Source organism: Anguilla anguilla, chromosome 7 (genome assembly GCF_013347855.1).
Source record: "Anguilla anguilla isolate fAngAng1 chromosome 7, fAngAng1.pri, whole genome shotgun sequence".
Classification (NCBI taxonomy): domain Eukaryota; kingdom Metazoa; phylum Chordata; class Actinopteri; order Anguilliformes; family Anguillidae; genus Anguilla; species Anguilla anguilla.
In genome coordinates this window covers 24,743,499-24,767,358 of record NC_049207.1, presented here as the reverse complement: position 1 = coordinate 24,767,358, position 23,860 = coordinate 24,743,499, and the positions used below count along the sequence as shown (strand labels likewise).

The window sequence follows — 23,860 nt, the reverse complement described above, 5'->3', positions numbered from 1 at the left end:
CATTGCGAGACACTGTGGTTAGCATACAGTGTTAAAGTCCTGCCCACCTAGGAAGTGGTTTGAAACAACAGCATTTCCAATTGAAGAAAACTTTGTGCAAAAATCTCATATTCTGATGAACAAACAATTCAACTCTTTCTTCAAAAGATGTGTTTTGCATATCAGTTGATTGCAAAAAAATATATATATTTCAAAAATTGTATCTACAGATTTACAACATGTGTAAACATCTGTTGTGTAGTTAACAATGAATAAGTGTAATACATAAACAATGAATAAGTGAAAATATGCGGATACAGTTTAATCTCTATTCTGTTCAGCCAATAAATCTTTTTTGATCTAGGAAAAAATGTAAAATGTTATTGCCTGCTTCTATGGAGTGAATTTGATGAATTTCTAGAACTCATAGGAAATACATGGCAGTAATCATGGCAGCCATCTTGTGGTAGTGCCACATGCTTGCTGAGTATATTTTTTATATTTATATATATCTTTGCACAATTCAGGATCATTGACACCAGAGTAACTTTCCAAGTTCATGGAAATTTCATGCCAGGAATTTCAGCTCATTTCCTTGTGTTTAAAACGGCTGCATGATCGCCATAAAGATGACGATATCCTTGCACTAGTTGAACAACTTAAGTTAAGTTCTTTCAAAAGTATTAATCTCAAGAGTATTACAGTAATGATGATGATGCTACCACGGTTGTATCTAGACGGAATTCAGGAGATTTGAGGAACTGCTGTCCTATCCACTAGGTTCGCCATGATAGAAGAATTAAATTGAGGAAATTTTGACCTGATTTGTCAAACTAAGAATAAATCTTTCAGGCAGAAAGGTAGCCAAATAAAAGATGAGGAAACTGCCTATGACAGATAGGGAAACTAGTAACGAGGTAGCTAGCTATCTACCTAGCATTACTATTTTCACCATCTTATATATAGCTACCTTTCTATCTAAATTTCGGGAGATCGACTGTTCTGTCCACAATGTAATCACAATGGGCGTTCTACACACGAACATAACACACAATTGGCATCTGGGCTCACTTTAACAGGCCATTTACTAAGGAAATATACACAATTAGAGTAGGTAAAGCTATTAAATTATTTAAAAAGTACACTGACAATTCAGCAATGTTGTCTGACATGGCTAGACAGCTAAACCTAGTTTGAACAACAATGTTTTACATATGTATCTTTGCCAAGATCTTGTCTACAGAGTGGTATAAAGCATTTTAGTTTTATGAATGGGAGTTTAAAAAAAATTACAGTGACATGCACTGCCTTCTGAATTCCGAATCCACAGCAGCTAGAATAGCATGACACATCCAGCTAACCTGCTGGTCGTATACATGTTTCTGGTGGCTAAGTCACTGGGAAACCTAGTATGAACAAGGAGATTTGTACATGTATTTCCTCACTAAGATCTTGTCTACAGTGTGGTATAAAGAATTTTAGTTTTCGAATGGGCATTTATGGGCCAAGGGAGGTGGCTATATGTTATCTGATTATACTGTAGCATTTATAGCATTATACATGACAAATATGTGTATGTATGAGACTCGTTTGTGCACAGTTTTACTTGTGTTTTAATTTTTTACCATTTTTTGGTGCGGCTAAGCATCCAGCAGACAAAATTGATGTTTTTAATTTTGTGTACATGACTGATAAAAAACATCCTAGTCTGATTACAATTATGCAAAATATTCACAGAATACATTTACTTGTAGGTTATTTGGGGAGCAACTTGAAAAAATGGCACATTGAAAATTGCCTAATAAACTAAGTCAATTTTAACACTTAAACACAGTTTAAGTTACACTCTTATGTGCCTTGTAATATAGGTGTGGACACTACATTATACTATTAAATATAATATTGATTGTATTGATTTAAAAAGTTCATATAACCTTCCAACAATCTATGTCGGTCAAGTGTAGCATAGTTTTGACTATTTAATTCATTTTTAACTTAATTTTGAATCAATTCCACATCCTGCCACATCCAGTTAATTTTATTTTTGTGACATACATCTATGTTTTTCTCAAGTCAAAATAATTGACACACAGATATTCATAGTGACTGTGATAACACCAATGAGCTATGAAGTCAGCTTACAACAGCGGGCACTGACCTCAATGTATCTGTAGCAGTGCATTAAAAAAAGACTGTTGCATTGTTAGAGACAAACAGATCTGCATCACGTTGACATTTGCAGTAAAATCTGCCTTTATGTCTTGTAAAATAATACTTGGTCAGGTTTATAAGCTTTGCACACCAATATAAGTGCTTCTGTCTGCGCTCTTTTGTTTAAATTACATGACCTGCCTATGTACAGCTCTGTGATACAAATTTATACTTATTTGTTAACTGAAAGTATTGTACATACAAAATGTATGTACCTGTATGTGTACCCAGTGAACTTACTTATAGGGATGTACTGCAAACATTACAAGTCAGACCCTGCTTACAAATGACATGTTGGCCAGAACAGGTTTCCGTCTTTAAGCTGCCATTTTGATAGATATCCACCAAGCTCTCCCCCTCCAAAAAAAAAAGTCAAGCCATCCATTCCAAAAAATAACAATGACAACAACAAAAAAAAATCTAATCTTACCTTACAGGAAAACCCAAGCCATTATGTTAGCGATATCAAATAGTGACTAATTCACCATTGCAGGATTGGTTTCGGTATGGCAGTGTACGGCGGGGGGCAGCGGACAGAATGGGGGCGGGTTAGAAGGTAGCAGGATTTGAAAGAAGTGCGATGGAGGTCTGTGCAGGGTATTGCTGTGCAAGGTCAGCCACTCCCCTGTGGTTTCCTCAGTTATAGTGTAGCTTCATTTCCTCCCAGAGATTGTCATCTGTCCTCTCAAATGAGCTGAGGAGGGCCTGCCTGTCACTCTGTCACCTCATCCTGTGCTTTCCTTATCGGCCAGAATCAAACACCCCCTTCCCAAATCTGCCCCGGAGATAAGGTCCAATTTCAAGATCTGGAGTGATCCGGACACAGAGAGAAAGAGAGATAAAGGAGATGGGCTGTGTGAGCGCGCGCGTGTGTGTGTGTGTGTGTGTGTGTGTGCATGAGTGTATGCGGTTCACCCTACATTCAGAACAATGAACAGGCCACTTTTGTTCAAGCTGTCCTTCTGAAGTCTAATGTTTAGCACTTAGCATTTATTGCTGAGAGTTTAGTGCTTTGCATCGCCTTGCATTGTATTTCAGCCATACTCCATTCACTCATGGATTACTTCACCAAAGCTCTTACAGGGTGGCAACATACTTGGCAACCTTGGGACCTGAGAAATAGGAAGATTTTGGTAAAAATGTAGGGTCTGGGTCTCCTCTCTGAGAAAAAATTATAGTTTCACAGACTTTGTTTCCTGCATTCTGGTGATTTTCTAAGTATGAAAATAAGCAAAAATCCAAATTTAAGAATGTCCGTTCTAGTTTCACAATCCACCTTACTATACTCAATATAATGTTAAAAATACAGTGAAATAATCAGTTTTGGGGAAGCTCCTCTGAAATGTAGTTAACTAAGCTCCCAATTACTCAACACTGGAAGTAGTCAAACGGTATAACTATGGTACTGTAGAGTCCACATCCATGATGAGATTTTGTCTGTAGACCGCTCACTACAGCAGAACATCTTTTTACTGCAAAGAAATTGAGCGATTTGTTTTATTTGTTTAAATTATACTTGATGCTCATGATTTGTAACTTTTTGCTTTTGGCATTATGACCTGCTTTTACATTAGCTTGCTTGCTAACGGTACCTGCTGTCAGTGACTGAGTTGACAGAGTGAGTGTAACATTATATAGGGTATGGTTGAGTGATGCTTCTGTTGCCTGTAACTTCCAATTCAGAGCACTAGAGGGAGGTGGAAAACAGTGGATATTAGCAGCTCAGTCATTGTATTTTAAAGGGGCATGGAAACGAGGCACCATAATCTGCGCTGAGATTCAGTCCGGTATGTACCGGTTGTATGGGAGCCGGGTTTCGGTATTCAACTCCAGTCTACACTGGTGAAAAGGTACTGTGAAGTGTACTCTTGATTTTACACTGAACATTTTTTTCTGTCTGTTTGCAGAAGGCCCAAACGCTTCTCTATGCCCTGCCCTGGATCCTGTGGAATGTACGGGAGGCGGGGGATGGGGAGGGGAGGGGGGGATGACGTGAGGAACCAGAGATAAGACTGTGTGATTATTCAGCAGTGTGAATAATTAAATGCAGACAGATAGAGATCTGTAAACGTTGGGCGGTCAGGCAAGTCAAACTGTGAAGGCTGAAGGGTATCTAGAACTGCGAACTGCTCAATATTCCCTTGGTGGAAATAAACAACTGAGGCTAGGCTAAGAAAAAGACGTGCATGTGCACACGCACACAAAACAGGCTTGCTAATTAACATGCACATACACAAATTTAGATTCCCACACACATACACACACATGCGTACACACGCACACACACACACACACACACACACACACACACTGATGCATTGCACATGTACACACAAAACAGGTTCACAAATTAGACTCCTACACATATACACATGCACACACACACACACTCATGCGTACACACATACATACGTACATACACGCAAAACAGGCTCACACACTAATACATATGCATGTGTACAATTTTAGACTCTCTCACACACATGCACACACTCGCATGCATGCACACACACAAACAGGCAATGTTGTCTTTCCAAACCCTACAGAGAATGTAGAGATTCTGTTGAATTAGTGTCAAAGAAAGCATGGACAGCGTCCTTGACTGTGATCCTGTAGAGTGGCATGGTAAGCATTCTCTCTCCACAGGCAGACGCATGGAACTCTCTCAGTGATACTGAGAAAAACATCAAATCACCAAATGCCATGCTCACTTTGCCATGTTCACGCACCACCAACATCATTGATAATGCTTGCCCTCTGGCATTGTATTGTGCAGCCACACTGTAGTGATGCATTTTAAGTACACCTACAGTACTCAGTACTGGGTAAAACTATTTTGCCATCAGAACCACCTGAAGGTGCCAAAAACCTTTCTTAGGAATTTTGGTCTATTGCATCACAATTGTGAATTTTTCAGCCACACATGAATGCAATCAATCAAATTCAATCAAATTTTATTTGTATAGCGTATTTACAGCAGTTGTCACAATACGCTTTACAGACAACCCTGGCCTAAACCCCCACAGGAGCAAGCCTGAGGCAACAGTGGCAAGGAAAAACTCCCTGTGGCAGATGGGAAGAAACCTTGGAAGGAACCAGGCTCAAGGGGGAAACCCATCCTCCTCTGGTCGGCTCAGGGTGCCAACTGGTGACCAACATGTCAGTCAGTTTTATAGAGTTTATGATGTGGCTCAGATGATGGGTGGGGCCGGATGGCAGTGATGAGGAGCAGCAGGTGGCGACGGATGTGGGCAGGGTGGAAGCAATGACGAAAGAGGGACTGGACCGCAGAGGTGGGGGAGACCATGCTTCGAACCTCCCATTCCACTGAGGAGCTCTCCAGCTCATCCCAAAGATGCTCTATTGGATTGAGATCTGGGGACTGTGCAGGCCATTGGATTAAGTTGAAGTCACTGTCATGTTTGCGGAACCAGCTTGAGATGATGTGTGCTTTGTGACACAGAGCATTATCCTGCTGGAAGTATCAATTCGAAAAATGGTAGACTGTGGCCAAAAAGGGATGCACATGGTGAGCAACAATGCTTAGGTATGCTGTGGCATTCAAATGATGCTTAAATGGAATTAAGGGGCTCAATGTATGCCAAAAAAAAAATTCCCCACACCATTCCACCACCAGCACCACCAGCAGCCTGCACCATTGGCATGAGGCGGGACGGATGCCAAATTCTGACCCTAAAATCTGCATTTCACACAAGACATATATTCAGTCATTCAGTTTTGGTGATCATGTATTCGTTGTAACCTCATCTTCCTATTCTCAGCAGACAGGAGTGGAAACCGTTGTAGTCTTCTGCTGGAGTAGCCCACCCACTTCAATATTCAATGTATTGTGTGTGCACTCATCCTTTTGGTCCAACATTTTTCCTGGATTCTTGTCTCTTATGGCCCTAAAGTGGATTCGTACGAGTACAAGGCTGATTTGACTGAATGCAGCAGTCTTAATTTTTAAAACGGATCTTTTCCTTTATGAGACAAGGACGTTTTGACTCCAGGTCTATCGCCTAAACTGCCAATAATACTGCAAAAGTACATATAATTTAGCTTTAAAAAAAAAAAAAAACAAAAAAAAAAAATTAGGGTTCAGGGAGTTTTTTTTTAAGAAGTGAAATTTGTACCTCACATGATATGATTTTGTTTCAGTTCCCACCTATGGGTTCCATACTCTTCACACACTTCACCTCAACGAGCTTGGAAAGAACTCAGGGCTTTGAATCAATAAAATTTAAATGGATGTATAAAATATTAACTGTGCAAGTCGGCATAATTAATGACAGAAATGTGGAAACAAACACAAATGGATGTGGAAAGTCGCTTGTGTTTCAGTTTGGGATCCCATTTAACTCAATGCAGGGAGAAAAAAAATCACATTTATTTAATTCAAATTAAGTGTAAAACTCATTTATCAGATACGCCAAACAGTTCTTTATGAATGGCTTTTAAAAGAATGTGTGCCTTTGTGACCCCAGAGAGGCAGAGATCTACGGTGTATGTGGGGGTGCCAAAACAGACCATCAGCAGGGTCAGATTCTGTGCTCTAAATCCAGGATAAAACTTTCACTGAGTGCAAAACTCTTTGAAACTCTCAAAGCTGAGTTATTGACTTCTATTTATTTATTTATTTATTTATTTATTTTTAAAAGATCTCAGGGGGATCGTAACATCCTCAACCTACAGCCACGTGCAGCTGAAATGCTTCTCAGAGAAAGTGCAGCTTGTAGGATCAAAAGAAAGGAAACAATCACAGCACAAAGGTCTGTCTGGAATGATCACACTTTTCACACAAAAATATAAACCCAGCAGTTAAGTACAATCACATTTTTTTGTCCCACTGAACCGATCAATACGGATTGCCATTCTGTCACTTCTAATTTGTCACCAGACACTTGACCTTTTGGTCTCTACATAAAGACATAGGTTAAAAAGACAGATGTGCATTAACACAATTTATTTATTTGTTTCGAGCGCAGATATTCCGCTTTGAAAGCTTCCAGCTTCCCCTGTAAAATCGATGAGGGGATCAGGGAGAGAAGGTGCGTGAGGATCGATTCTTTACCGTACCTGGGGACTGGCATCTCTTTGGAGCGCAGAATCTCCGCGCACACCCTGAGTCTCTCCATCCCCGGAGCGGGAGCTTAGACCTGTGGCTGGCAGTAAGGTGGCTTTCCGCGTTCCCTTCAGATTTCAGAGAAGTGGCGCCTCGGGTGACAAAGCCTCATTGTTAGCCCACGTCTCCACGGCCCCCTGCGGAGGAAGTTTCTCTCTTTGAAGGACAGCGAGAGAAGAACAGAAAGAGAACGGACTTCCTGATAAAAACAGAGTCCGCTGCTGGAAAAAAAAAAAAAGTTTCAAGGTGAGAATTTTTTTTTTTTTTTCATCAGCCGGGTTATTAATAGGGGACGTAAACACGTGCCGGTGTTTTATGAGGTCGAAGCTGTGAGTCAGACGCAGATGCTGAGGTCAAACCTGCTGGCTGATTAAACCTGCTGCTCGCATTCATGAGCGAGTCTGAAAAAAGGTACACCCCATTTTTCGGTGTGTGTGAAACTGACCAGCACCAGCGTCTGTTTTAGACTTTTACTTATCTCACGCGTAAGTTTCCAGTGCCTATATTTAACTATAATAACCCAGAAGGAAATGGTTGTTAGATCAGAAAGAGAAAAAGATGCGTGCTGGGGTCTCATAAGGCAGGTACACGAGCAATGGACCGCACCTGTCCAAACTGCAATGAAAAGCACACGTAGTGCTTCTGCGTCGGTGTGCCAAAGATGACTCATTAATCAGGGAACTGGCTGGCTAGACAGTACAGATCGATAGGTAGATGAATAGCCCCCCAAATAGCAAACGATTTTGTGAGCTTCCCAGTATAGGATCAGCACTATAGGACTTTCTTCGCAGAAAAAAAAGACCAAGAAACAAGAAACCCACCATCTGGGACCCCAACACCTGGGCACACGTTTTGCATAAACTAAGCCATTGGTTCCCAAACTGCAGTGTAAGGAGTTGGGACCCCCCGGGGTCTGCAAGGAGCCCTGTGGATGTTCTTAGCAGACTGGACAAAAATATGTTCCCTTTTGTGTTGGCGTATATTTCATTAACTCTGTTTTCATTTATTTTGTACTAAATGCAGTGCCTTACGAAAGAACTAGCCCTATGATTTGTGTGCTTGTCTGATATAGTGACTACATGGCATCTGATTTTAGAAAAATATTTTCATGCACTAGTGAGTTAAACAGCTACTGTATGGCTGATACTGGAAAATGGTGTCAGACATTATCTATTTTATTGAGGTGGGGAGGGGTTGTAGGGCTGGGCAATATCTATTTGGTGTTGATTAGACAATCAGCAGCAAGGTCTTATATCATGTGTTTTTGTCTGTTACCTTGAAGTTGCAAGGCCTTGACAGATTGGCTGTCTTATCAACATCCAACAGATAACAGGAGAGATGTCTTTCCCCGAAAGCATTTCACGCTGCCTTGGCAGTTTGGATGTTTACTAACACATCAGGTATCAAGAAAGAAAAGAAGACTCCAAGAAAGGCAATACACCACATGATGATGAGGATCATTATAGCACTCCATAATGATTGTTGCAGTATATCTCCCAGCTGAACGAGGAGGTGATGATTTTAGCAGGTCTTGAGGTAAAAATGTTTGGGATCTGTTGCACTAACCAAAGCTCTCCACTGGCACATATACATTAGGTCCCGGCATTCCATGCTCCAAGAATAAGTTCACAAGAAAGATGACAAGAATTTGTCAACCTTAGGAACCTTAGCTTCCATATCACATGACTACATCAGCCAATCATAATACATTTGCTTGCCAATTGTCGTGAACGTGCATTTTCATTTCATTTTGTGCATTTTATGGCCATAAACTAAATTTATATGAATAATTTGATTAAAGAATGCATCAGCACATGCACACATGCATGCACATTCAAACACAACCAAGCACACACTCACACAGACAATTACTGCAATGGGAAAGTGAACAATCCAGCAAAAAAAAATCAAAATAATTTGAGATGTGTGGCTTCACTGCAGATGTCATCAGGCAGAATGCAGGGGGCTCTTTAAAATGCAGGCCTGTCCTCTGTTAAAATCTCAGGGATGGGGCTCTCTCACCATGCGTGCTTATTAATCAAGAGCACAGGCATCAGGTCTGTGAAACCAATTACTCATTCACAGCTGATATCTCATCTCAACTCACTGGAGCTTCAACTAAGCTTCCTCATCCTAACTGCCTCTGCATTTCTGATTCCAGCTTATCATCCTGACCATTGCCTTCCCTCAAGAGCTTGTACCAATGGTGTAATTTAAGGATGGGGAGCGATTGGGAAAGTGAGGTTACAGCCCCCCCCCCCCCCCCCCCCCCCCCACACACACCATATTGTAAAACAAAATTACCCCCCAATAATATATAACATGATGGTGAGGAAAAATATTTTCATATAATAAAGATGAGGATTTCATTATGTGATTACGATATACTGTACTGATCAGTAAGACTGGGTGTTTGTCATGGAAGTGAAAATGAAGGCAAAAGGCAAAAAGCATTCTGTCTTTCTGTGGACCAAATTAAGCGATTGAATGCACTGGGCTATTTGACTCACATCTTATAGCAGCCGGCAACTGCCTATTGATTTTTTTTTTTTAACTACAAGAACTTGTTGGGCTACTGTTGCTATTGTTGCATATGTTATTTCAATTGTTTCCCACTGCTGCGCATGAGATCTATTAATTAATTTAATAAATTCACGTAAAAAAAACTGTTATTTCTTCTGCTCTTTCAGTTTTCTGTGATTTTCAAAAACTGCTTGAACTTCAGTCAATATTTCTGTGATGAAAGCCTCACTGTTCAATATTATAGTATTCCCCCTCAGAATTAACCAGAAATGGTAATTTCACAGCTGTTCTGTGAGCGGGTAAAACATATTCTTGGGGGGGGGGGCATGCTCCCAGAACCAGAGGGTTCCAGTTCTTGGAGTCCATGCATTTCGACTCCCCCGACATTCAAACTGAAGTTACACCCTTGGCTTGTATTTTTTCAAACCTGAGAGCCAGTGATTGTTTGAAACCCTATAGGGCACACACTGTACTACAGGAGAGCCAGTGACACGCCTCTCACTGTGGCATGTAAACAGCTGTACCAGGCCCGGCCAAAATAACACCACCCGACGCCAGACAAGACGAGGCTCACTGTCATCCACTGGGGCAGGCGGTCGGTTAGTTAATGATATAGCTGAGAGTCTGCATTCTTGGAAACAGCTGTTTATCTGAGCAGTTCATGCGTCTGTTCTTTTTTTCTGGGCATGTCATGTAGAGAAACCATTTGGGTTAATCATGGTCCTCTGTCAGAGTGACATTTAACAACCTCTCCTGTCATCATTGAGTACAGAATGAAACATGAGAGTAATCTTGGTAGAGGGTGCATCAAAAATAACTGCAAATCGCACAAGCACCTCTGGCCACAAGGTGCACCCTCACCACCTCAACCTTGTAATAATAACAATAATAATAATAATAATAATAATAATAATAATAATATTATTATTATTATTATTATTATTATTATTATTATTATTATTATTATTATTATTAATATCATTAATGTCAATACAGTGATCATTTTGGCTACAATATCATTCGGTTCCCCTGATCTATTGAGTCTTGAGTGATTCAACTGACACAAATACTGTGCTGTATACTATCCCTATGACAAACAAGGTGATATTAACATTAATGAGGTAGATGTAACTATAATGTTTTACGGAATAGGGAATTTATGGCAGCACTTTGAGTTAAATGTTTGTGTGAGTGTGTGTGTGTGTGTGTGTGGGGGGGGTGTGTGAGTGTGTGTGTTGGCGGTGTGGGTGTGTGTGTATGTGCGCGGTGGTGGTGGTGTGTATGTGTGTGTTTGTGCGGTGGTGTGTGTGCATGTGTGTGCGTGTGTCATAGGGAGCAGTCATTCAGAGAGAAGCTGTATGCTTCTTTTATGTTTCATACACTGGAAGAACAATCCCATAGACTGTAAATTTAATAAAGGTTTGTAAAAAAGGAAACAAAAGAAACAGAAACAGATAGCTTCAACAGAAACCACATGTTTGACTTGTTCTTTGAAGACAAGGCCTCTCTTTGCTGCTAACGGATATACGTAGCTGAGGGAAGTGGCTTTGGCCACAGGGTGTTAAACAGTGAGAGTAGTGCAGAGTATTTCAGTTTTCCCTCGACCTGTGATCTTTCAGGCCCCACAGAGTACCGAACCATGCTCCTCCTGCCAATTCATAAAAAAGTTGAAAACACTGCCAATAATACAACACGTCAATCAGATGAAGTGACACACACACACATCACACTCTTTCAAATTCAGTTCAATTCAACTTTAATTTGGTTTGAACTTTTTACGGAGACGCTGTCACACGGACGCTTTCTGGGAAAATGGCTGAGCATGTACGCGCATGTGTGCACGCACGCACGCACGCACGCACGCACGAAGAGCGTATGAGCTCTGGCGCTGCAATCACAGTGCAATATTTTATTTCACAACTAGATGGCACCAACTCTCACTGTGGGAGAAGTGAAAAACTTGCTTCTTTCAAAATTGAAAACACATTTGAAATCTGTTTGACAACTGCCACATCCTTGATGACAAAAATAACACTGTTAAATGACACAACATTGTGGATGAGTTTTGGATGTGACTGCTTAACTACATAGATGATGTATTTATATGCTTTTTTTGTCATGGTTGAAGTCAAATTATCTGCTGAATATAGTGAGTTATCAATGACAAAACAAAAGCAAATACAATGCACAATGTAAAATTAGGTGTTAGATAGGAAATGAAAACAACGTAAAATTAGGTGTTAGACTGGTGTAATAACACACTGGCGCGGTGTTCTCAATTCTAATTTCTGCCATTTAGGTTGGATACAGAGGATCAAATGTTCTGACAGCTGAGTCTCTATTTATACAGGAAGTTGTTGGGAAAGAAGTAGGAACTAATTACCAAACTTTCTCAGCCTGCCTACTTCAGTGAATACCCTTTCTATGAGTCACAGCTTCTTAAAATGTGGCCCAATGTTCAGAAATGACATCATAATTTCTAAAATCATATGTCAAATCAACTGCATGTACACTGCAGTTTGTGGAGCACATGCAACCAAAGGCAGCCTTTCATATGACTGGTATGGATGCTGATAGAAAGTGTTTAATATACAGCAAGTTATTCTTTTAGATATATCTATCTCAAGGCACACCTGGAGCCCTTTCCCCAGCCCCACCAGTGGCTCCTGGTTTGGGAGCCCCATGCCTTAAACCCTTTGAAGAGCAACCATTTCAAACGTTTTTTAGAATTTTTCTTTTCTTCAAAATTAAGTTTTTGTTGGTGTCCTAGATCTCCACTGGTTTCAATTAGTGATTGTTACATAAACATTAGAATGTTCAGTTGATAAAATTCTAATGACATATTTCTGATCTCACTGAGGGTGTCGGTATGGTTACAGATTATACAGATTGTACAGCTCAGTATATACAATTTTTATTTTTTTATGTTGCCTTAATTTTCCAAGCCATTGATGCTCCTCCTGCTTGAATCTCAACCTGGTCAGGAAATACACAAAGCAAGTTTTTTTTTTTTTTTTGATTTCCAATTTTATTTCTCACCTACAATGACATTTTTCTTTTTCCCTAAATTGAGTTTGAAATAAAACAGATGATGTATAGAGAACAATTAAGCACACACTAGACAGACCACCAGGACTAAACTATATGACTCTGGACTGTACTGATAATTGTAATACGGAACTGTATCTGAGACTCTTTGACTGTAAGTGTCAGCTGAGCTACAGAATCAATTATATGACCATGGAATGAACTGCATGACAACATATTACACTGTATGACTGTGGACCTGCTGTACTATATGGCAGTGAGCTAAACTACATCGCCATGGACTGCACTAGAGTGGGCTCAGTTATAGTGGCTCAGACACTTAAACATTCCATAGACACCCATAATCAAAGCAACTTGCTGTTTATTTTTTTTTTTTAAATCATACGATCCATTTATACATTCTGGATATCTACCAAAGCAATTTAGGTTAATTAAGCAGCTTTATCAATGGCATAATGGCATTTCTTGCAAGGGAACTGAACCTACAGTTCCTGAGTTGCAAGCCCTGATGCCTACCCGATGTACTACACTGTCACCACCGCAATAATCCATACATCCAGACGAATAGGCTGAATCACACAAAAATATTTTATTTTTTAAACTGCAAATCATGCCGGTCACCCTGGATGAAAAAGAAAATAACGTGCAGCAAGAATACAGTGTCAAGTTCTGCGGTCCATTTGGCTTCAGAAGAACAAGGAACAGTCCATTCCCAAAAATGGCCAATTATAAATTAATCTCAATTACGCAATTCGGGTCTCAACTGGAACAAAAACCAGAGGCATACAGTCTAGAGGATGTGTTACAATTTGCGCCCCAAGCAAGCTCCACCAGTAAATTTCCAGGCAAATTTAAATCCAAAACAAAACATCAGGTTGTGAAACCCATGTCGACAATTAGAAACGTGAGAAATATAGTTTGATAATATGTTTTTATAAGCGGGAGCTTCTCTTCCGTTGGATTTTAAATAAAAATAGGCATATTTCCCTAATCCGTGTCAAGGCCTTGTTTATTTATTTTTTATGTGTGTTTTGGGTTATTTGCCACCATTTGCAGCGTGCAGAGGAGATTTTTTTATTTCATTTTTTATGTTTTACTTAGTACTCACTGGGCCGTCTAACCCTCATCCTGTCAGTTTTGGAGAGGTGTTTTGAACGAAGCGCGAATCCAGGTCGGATCGCAGTCGGAGTGTTCCTAATGATCTTCTCATTCATCCGCGCCTTTTTCTCCCGCTGTTCTGAGAAGTCCCCGGGAGATGAGCGCGGAAAGCGTCGGTCGATAAAGGGGGCGCTAATGAGACGGGAGTCGGGCCCCCTGCGCGAGGACGCATAATTCGTCGTATCGCTCCTGCCACCCCATCGAAAGCGCGCGCCCTCAGCCTTTTCTCATTTCAGCTGACATTATTTCAAGTCGTGTGCCTCGGCTCTCCGAATGGCGAGCTTATATTTAGCTGCATTTTTCTGCCTACCTGAGCATTGTGACTGAACGGCGGCGTCTCACCTTCTCCGTAACACATAGCACGCGCCGTTCTCGAAATTGCTTCTTGTAACTTCGGGGTTAATGCGTTGGGGTCACCATGAAGCTCCCCGCTGAGTCTTCGGGGACGTTTTATGTGCCTTTCTCTCTTCTGCCGAAACTAAAATAGTAAGTTCGTTCAGAAGAGCTACAAGGGACAAATGCATTTGAATAATGGGATTAAAGATGATGAAAGATGACAGCCAGGGCACTGAGCGTTCAGGATAGTTATTACAATTTAGACAAAAGAGGCACACTTCAGAAAGGTGAGACCTATATTAATTTTCCCTGCGCATTGGCGCGATAAGTTAAAATGAGGTGCTAAATAAGAGGGGAATGCATGCGCTCACGAGTGTCTGTGCGCTCAGTTGAGTGTAGAAGCAGTAACGGCTGGTGAGCTGCAAACAGAGAAGGCAGTGAACCTTCCTTTGTTTTGATAATTATCCTTAACCGGATTTTTGCATGATTATCAGGCATGCCAATTTAAATAAGACTCGCACAATAGCAGATGATTCCCTTTTGATTGCATCTAATGCGTTACATTTGTGTTCCTCACGTTAAATAATTCTTGTAATAATAAAAAGACATTTTCAATCTCTTTGATGTAATTAAAATTATTTGATGCAACTCAGTGTCCCTGTTAGCCTATAATCAAACGTAATGTATTTGCAATCACAAAGGAAGAAGATTTTGACAGAAAGGCTAGCCCTTTTTAACGGAGAGAGAGAAAGATAGATGCATGTTTGCGAGTATATGCGTGTGCCTGTGTTTGTATGCATCGCCATGCGTATTTTTGTCTGCATGAGTGTGTCTGTGTGTTTGTGCAAAATGAAATGCAGCGGGATTGTGTGTTAGCAGGCTGACAGATGTTGCTCTGTCTGTGACAGGGGCAAATGTCTCAGTGATCAATGGCAACAGTAAGGGGTGAGTTTAGCCTGCATAATTTTCTGTCAGGGGAGGATACACCGCATACAAACGTAACCGTCATGCAGAAAATGGAAGCGAAATGAGACCCACCATTTCCTGCAGATGAATGCGAACATGACCGTTAGGATAACCTTACACAAGAGCCGGAGGGTGACACAGAGTGCATGATGCATGTGGGCATGATCTCTCTGCTCTCCCTGCATTCAGACTCTATGGTTAACGCCCTTCCTCAGCTCTAAACCCATTGTGCTGAGCTCATAATGGATCTATAATAATAATAATAATAATAATAATGTGGTGCTCCTGGAAGAGTTAATAAATGGCAAGCTTCTTTGGTGTGTCTGTGTGCAGGCTCTCATAGACTGCCGTGGGTCAGTGTGCCACACTAGCTTGCAGTATTTTCATTATTAGGGGGCCAAGGACCTAATGTGCACTCTGTACTTTGTTCCCACCCAGTTTCTGCCAATTCCCTGTTCCCAAAAGCAACTGTGCCCACCTCAAGATCTAGAGCGCAGGTCTTCACAATTTCCTTTCAATCAACAGCCAATTTAGACCTTGGAAACCACGTCAAAAACGAACATACTGTACATATAACCCTCCAGGAGGTGGAGTTGTGCATGCCTACCCTAAACCCTATGGCCTGGCTACTCTGGAAATCATGCCCTAACCACACCACTTAATATGTCACCACACTACTTACTGGTCCCTTAATCAGGAAAAGCATACTTCTTGGCTGTTCTATATACACTCTCAGAAATAAAGGTACACAAGGGTACAAATTCTGTACAAGTTCAAAACTGTACCTCTAAAGGTACTAGTGACAAGCGATTGTACCTTTCTACCTTTTTTTCTGGTAAAGGTACAGTTCTGTACCTTCAAGGGGTACTGCCACAGTGACAATCAATTGTACCTTTCTAGGTACTGAATGGTACCTTTTTTTCTGAGAGTAACCACTGCATCACACCATCTCTCTGTTTGCCGACATCTGTACAACGCTACCTGTATTACCTGTACTCTAACCACCAAATCACGCTGCTTTACTTTCTATTCCATTTGACTTCCAAGCCATCTTGACAAGATACCTTTATTACTGCACACAGGGGGAAGAAGAGCAGGAACATACAATGGATACACAATAAAAGGTTCCATGTTAAACTCCACTAGAGTGAATTTTGACCTTGGATTTGACCTGTCCTGGATATGAAATATGTTCTAGCTAAATGAACACTGATAATTTTACCGCATCCGAACACAGGCCACAGCAATGAAGGGGTGTCTTTATATTTGCTGCTTATTTTTAGCTGAGACCTGATATTTCTGATTTCTTTTCAGATGTCCTTATCCAGGGAAATATGCATACCTCACACATTTTTCTTCAATCTATTTTTACATGATATTCTTCTTTTTCGCAGTTAGATTATGCACCAAAGCAGCCCGGGTTACTCGTGTCGCTTGAAGTCGCGACACCAGTCCCCCCCGCCCCTCCCCGAAATGGAGCAGTTTCCCAGCTGCATGGTGGCCAAATATCAGTGAACTGGTTTTTATTAGTTCTTTTGGTTTTAGAAGGGAAACCTGAAACCTTGCAGTGGCTTTAGGTGTGAGGGGCGCTCCTCACGTGAGCCTTTGGGAGATTTATGGGAATCGCTCACGCGTGGACCCACAGAACCCGTCTGTGAGAACGGCATCACGGGTCCTCAGAGCCCCGAGCAAGAGCAGCGAGACGAACGAAATTCTCAGGAGCCAATCCCGAGGACGGCTCTACGGAACGCGGGACGCGGCCGCGATTCACGCACCGCCCTCGCCCGGAGCCGCGAAGCACGCTCGAGAACAGGCCCACCGTTGGCAGTGCACTCTTGGTCTGCGGCAGTGGGCTCCTCCTCCCATTCTGGTTGGGTGGCGGGGTCAATGGCATTGAGCTTCATGCTTAGTCTGACCGAAAAATGAAACGGCTCGTTAATGGGGAAGAGCTGTGATTAGTGGTGCCATCTAGCGGACTTTTGCAGGGAAGGGGCATCTAAAAAAAAAGCACACACAGATGGTCCGCTTCAAGGACAGGGTGTTGTATCATCACATTTGGACTTTGAGTGATAAACTGAAGCTGTTATTTCTAGATTGCTGTATATAATATACTGCAAAAGGAAACCCATCTGCGTGATGAGGGGTTAGTTATGATGGGTCTGTAGAAAATGTGCCACTTCTAAAACATGCCATTCAAACAGAATGATTGCACGTCCGTCACAGAACACTCCAACCCACCCCCCCCCCCCACCCCCCCATCCAATCACACTCACTGTACATGCAGCAGGAATTTACAGTATGCCTCATCAGTACATTTTCACACAATTTAGGATCCACAGAGATGAATGTTTGACAATCCCATCACTTGTCATATGTTATCTTCCGTGAAATAATGATTAAATATACAGAAAACAAACACTCACAGACGAACACATAGACAGGCTATATGGGCATATCTGCCCAAGCAAACAAACACACATGCTTCCAAACATGTATGCACATACAGACACACACAGTCACACGCGCACACACACACACCTCAGTAAAAGGAGTGGGTCCACGGCTCAGTGCAGTGGGGATACATTATCCGGTGAGGTGGCTGGAGTGTCCGTGCGTGCGTGTATGTGGTTGTGTGTGTGTGTGTGTGTGTGTAGGGGGGGGGGGGGGGGGGTTCTGCAGGTTAATCTTATGGCTCTGCCGTCCTTTGCGCTGCGTGTGGATGGACCAAACGAGCCGGCTGGCCATGAAACTGGCTCTCAGAGCCAACATTAGTCTCTGTCGGCCATTAGAGCAGCGTGTTGTTTATACCGCCCCATCACTCCACCAGGCCTGCAACTCAGCCACTCCCCAACCCCCCCCCCCCCCCCCCCCCCGCCCACCCCGGCCCCTGCCCCCCTCACCCCCCAGCACGGCCGTTTTAATGGCCTCATTCACCGGAGAGCACAGCCGCAATTCCTTAACCGTTAATCCCGACATTGATCATGCCCTGCCCAATATGCCCTGCACACTATAAGACCATTAAGGGCTTGTATTTAACTTGCAATAATGATTACAGCAGGAGCCCAGGAAAGAAATGGGGGGGCTGGGGGGGTGAGGGTGGGGAGAGGGGGCGGTATGGGCAGAGTCTGAATGTATGGGGGGTATGGGTAATCTGACTGCAGCGTGGTTACATGTTTTGTAATGTTGCTTATTATAATTTTTTTTAATGTACATGTAGAATTTATGTTTATTCTGTAACTGATTTTGATACATGTTCCCATCTGTCTCTCCCACTCCATCATTACAGTGTGCACTCTATCATTAAACGAATCAAAGTTTAACAGGTTATAATGTGTTTAATGCATAGCGTTCTATTTCTAAAGCACTTGGTTTGATGTAATTATAGATGCCCATGGGGTAGCTTCAGAGCTGAAGTGTTGGTTTGTCACATTTCAGTGTGATTCTTAAGCGAGAAGAATCTAATCTAAAAAGTGTTCTTGGCTGCTGGGTGGCTCATTTGGGTTAATGACACCTCGCTGTGTTAATGGGTGGTTGCGTCGCTCAGGGTATGGGAGGGCTCCATTTATTGGGGGACCGTGTTTTATCGCTGTTTAGAGATCCTAGCTGGGTGACTGGGTACCCGTGGAGTACAGGCCAAAATCCACATATGAGATGTCTTCCTTCAGCTCAGGTCTGTGCAAGCTTGGTTGTGGGCTTCAGCGATAAAAGAAGCAGGGTGGTGAACTGCGGATGTTTTCACTTCCCCTGGACTGGCAGTGGGGACTTGTGCATGCATGCAACTACAAATAGTTCATTAGTTATTCCAAATTTGGGTTGGAATTGGATATGCTCAGCCCCATGATGGGCACCAAATTTATTTTTTTAAAATGTTCCCTTTTCTGTCCAATGTCCTGTCATCCAGAAAATATTGAGGCCGTGTTCAAGAGTTATGAACTGTGACATGACCCAGCAGAAACAGGCATTAAAAAATTCAGCATTTTGCCTTTGAAAAGCTTACAAGGATGGAATTAGCATTTTGTGAACCATTTCCAAAAAAAAAAAATAAAACTAATGATGTTATATGCTAATGTATCATCTGTGAATATGAAAATAAGCTTTTGCTTGATTTTGCCTTTTGCTTTTGCAGGCCAGAGGCAAGGTCTCATGATAGATAACGTGAAAAAAAGCCTTTCAACACCCTGACCTTTCACTTCCTCAGCCATTCAGACATTTCCTGCTTGGCACCACACAACCCAGCCCTAACTGTGAAGGTTGCCAGGGCTTGTTTATGTTACTGACAGACTTTCATCAAAACACTGACCCACCTACCAGTAAAAAAGAATGACCTTTTTTAACACCTGTCTGACAAAGATAAGCCCTGATTTAGGGACCAAGTTAAATATTTTGATAAACCAGTACACTTAACTCCATTTGTGATGCTGAACTCCTGTTTACTTCTCTCCAAATGAAATTTTTTACAGCTACAGCACATATCTGCAGCCAAGCAAAAAACACAGACCCTAAATCCATCTGTTAGTATCTTTTTGACAGAGAACAAAAATTGAATTTATCAATATAAAACTTCAGTATTTTGGTGAAATTAAAAAAAAAAAAAACATCAAAACATCAATAGCAATATCCCCACAACCATAACACAACATACCTACAACCTTCCCACAGCATACACAAACCACTACACAACCCCTTTACAACATTTGCACAATATCCCCTCAACCATCACACAACATACCTACAACCTTCCCACAGCATACACAAACCACTACACAACCCCTTTTCAACATTTGCACAATATTCCCACAACCATCACACGACACACCCGCAAGCCTTCCCAAATGTCTGCACAACCATGACATGACACACCCGCAAGCCTTCCAAAATGTCTGCACAACCATCACATGACACACCTGCAAGCCTTCCCAAATGTCTGCACAACCATCACATGACACACCCACAAGCCTTCCCAAATGTCTGCACAACCATGACATGACACACCCACAAGCCTTCCCAAATGTCTGCACGACCATCACATGACACACCCACAAGCCTTCCCAAATGTCTGCACAACCATCACACGACACACCCGCAAGCCTTCCCGCAGTGTCCCCTCAACCACTTCACAACCACAGCACAAGCTCTTCACAGCCTCAGACTCCGCCGCACCTTTCCCCCTGGGCTGCTCATTTGTCACTCCTCTTTCCTCAGCACGGCGGCTCCTCGCAGAGGCAGGGAAGCCATGCGTGGGGCTCCAGATGTTTCTCTTTCTGGGAAAGCGGCGAGCGTGAACGTTAAAAATGCTTTTCGGCGAGGAAGACTGCGATCCTTCAGCACATGCCAGCCACAAGTGCTCATCAAAGCAGGAGGGAGAGAGAGAGAGAGTGAGAGAGAGAGAGAGAGAGAGAGAGAGATTGAGAGAGAGAGAGAGAGAATAGCATTCTGCGACAGATGTGCAAGCATTCGGTTTCATTGGTGTTTTTTTAGAAGTGGCAAATTTACTACAGACCCATCATAACTAACCCCATATCACACAGATGGTTTCCCTTTGCAATGTATTATATACTGCATGAGAAGCATCTAGAAATAACAGCCCCAATTCATCATAAAAAGTCCAAATCCAATGATACAAAAACCTGCAGTACATTATAAGCAGACCATCTGGAGTCTTTTTTTTTTTTTTGGAATTACAACTACCCCTTAACGGCAAAAGTCCGCTAGGTGGCACAGCCCTTTCCCATTAACAAGCAGTTTCATTTTTCGGTCAGACTAAGCATGAAGCTCAATGCCATTGACCCCGTCACCCAACCAGAACTGGATGAGGAACCCACTGCCGCAGACTGAGGGTGCACTGCCTATAGTGGGCCTGTTCTTGAGCATACTTCACAGCTACGGGATAGGGCAGTGTGTGAATCCCGGCCGTGTCCTACGTTCCGTAAAGCTGTCCTAGGCGGCATCACTAATCAGATCTGTTACCCATCAACAAGATGCTAAACCACTCATATTTTCCAAAAAAGTGAAGATATGACAGTGGCACTATACTTCAGGCAGTAATGACAGTACATTTTCTTTGAAGAAAATTAAATAATAATAAGACTACAAAAAAAAAAACAGTACAGAGAGAGTGCCTTCAAAGGTTCAATGCAACACACACAGGAAGGCACTTTGAAGATGCTGAAATGCACCGGGTCCCATAAAATAAACATGCTAAGTCCCGGAAAAAGAAACAGAAAGCAACTACTCTACCTTCAAACTGGTAAAAAAAAGAAAAAAAAAAACTCATTTGTTTTCAACATTAACAAACTTAGCATTTGAATTTTTTTTTTTTAAACTTCAATTCCACAGTTTTACAGTGCCATAGCACACTTCACATTAATTATAGAGATGGAATAATGATGCAATCTCGTTGATTATTTAAGAGACTGAACATTTTGTGTGAAGTTCCCAAAGGTGTGTAGATCAAATTAGAAGATGCAATCAAGAAGGAAGAACTCATTGACTAATGTGTTGAGCATTATTTAAATCAGCAGGTTGAAAAATCACAAGAAAACAACAAAAAAAAATGTGAAGGGAAGGGCTGTACTTCTGATACTATTATTGGAAAAGCAGAATAACCTACCTAAGCCCCCACCACCCTTAAGGTTCAGGATTTGTCTGGTGGGGGGTTGGTGGGAGTGGGAGTTCTTTTCATTTGAGGGATCTGTTAATTCTTTGCTGAAATGGGCAGTACTGATACGGCCGAGCCTGGTAGTACAGCACATTGACACAAGACTCCTCCCCACTGATAACACTGTTACACCCAACCAGAAGATCACACACTTTCTCCCCTTTCTGAACTTTTCTGCTACTTCGACCAAGACAGTTTCTGACCCATCAGACGAAGGGAGGACAATCACCAAAAAACTCAAAGCTTTACTTTAAGTCCTAAAACTCTGTGTACCATTCAGACACTTTGTGACCATTACAAGGGAACGAATACAACATGACATTACTCTGACAAACGGGTGACGCGTTGCTACTATTGAGTCATTATTAACATGACCTGCACTGACACGCAAAAGCATGCTCTTTTCTGTGCATACACAACAAAGCAGTCCGCTTGAGTTGGCTGTGTTAGTCAAAATATAGTAGTAGTAGTAGTCGTAATAATAATAATAATAATAATAATAATAATAATTGCATAGTCTGTTCTTTGTGGTGTTCTTTGTGAAGGTTCTATTTCTGCTTTCAGCGTTCTGTGGCTTGTGTTAGATCTCATTGGCTGCTCTTAATGAATGGCCCAGGGTGACTGCACTTAGCACTGAAGCTGTCTTTGGGTAACACCCGACCAGCTAAAATGGGCATTATCAGAACCCAAATCTGCAAAAGTCAATCTGAATAAGGAAATTGGTTTGCTTATCATATAATCATCTTCAATGCAATTTTAATAAGCTTTAATAAGCATAATCATAAACCACGATGGGCTGACCCATTATTGGAAAATAATGTATGTTGCTTCGGCCACATAATCAACCCTGAAGTACACTTCCTGATTCTATCAGAAAAAAAAGTTCTTTCTTGTTTTTAATACCATACAATTAGCACCATTTTTGTTATTTTGTTGTTGCATTATTTAAGGAAATTGTGTGAAACCATAACTCAATCAAATGTACCTCCCTCTGTCTTTTTAAATGGTTTGGTCACGCAGCGTTAACATAACGAATGCTACAATGTAGGAAATGACACAAGATTAAATTAAAACTTTAATTAAAATTAAATTCGACATTGTCATTAATTGTGAAACTGCACACTGAAAAGGGGAGGGGGTGTAACGTTAATTTGAAATCAAAAGAAAGTTACTGTTTAACTGCTTTAGAATGATGAACTTTGGAGTGCATTGATTTTAGAACTGTTAAAAGGTCGAGGTGTCCCGTTATAGCATTTAAATCCTGCCCATCGCAAAAAAAAGAAGTGGTTTGAAACAATGGAATTTCCCATAGAGGAAAACTTAAAAAATCTTACCTTCTCATGAGCAAACAATTATAAAACCTCTTTCTCCAAATGACATGCTTCACATAGGTTATCAGTTGATTGTAAAAAATTCTATTTTAAAAAAATGTGTGTGCGACAGCCAAGAACGGAGAATGCTTTGGACAGCTTGATGATGTAGGTGAGAGCAGGGAAATAACGGTTTTTGTAATTGGCTCAATTATTAAAATATTACCGGAGATAGATTAATCATTTTTTGAATACAAACAATGACATCCCTTGCTATTATTAACAATAATCCCCTACAAGATGGTCAGCTATCGGGGTATAATGGCCGCCGCATAGGTGAAGGTTACCTCTGTGAAGGTCATTATTCCCCAATAGCTGACAGCCTCGGAGCGGATTATCCTACTTATTAGACCGCTAATTACCTTATACAACAGTTATTAAGTGATTACATATTAGTTACTTTCACCGTTCTTTAATTTTTATCAACTTCATCAGCTGAAATTGAAATATTCTTCCATGGCCCTTTGACCATATTGCTTTAGTGTT

The 23,860-nt window shown here is 41.5% G+C and overlaps 1 protein-coding gene across 6 annotated transcripts in view; it reads right to left on the bottom strand.

Annotated features, from left to right (window-relative positions):
* The window catches only part of LOC118231493 (lymphocyte cytosolic protein 2), a 32,179-nt gene extending 24,697 nt beyond the window's left edge, over positions 1-7,482 (bottom strand). For 4 of the 6 annotated variants that reach the window (XM_035425316.1, XM_035425317.1, XM_035425318.1 and 1 more), the window contains exon 1: positions 7,270-7,482. In XM_035425316.1, the coding sequence (XP_035281207.1) occupies positions 7,270-7,328 (59 nt within the window). In that variant the 5' untranslated portion in view covers positions 7,329-7,482. Of the gene's footprint in view, positions 1-2,620; positions 2,775-7,269 lie in introns of those variants that run through there. The other 2 variants (XM_035425321.1, XM_035425320.1) reach the window with 1 other exon arrangement.
* Positions 7,483-23,860: the final 16,378 nt, after the last annotated feature.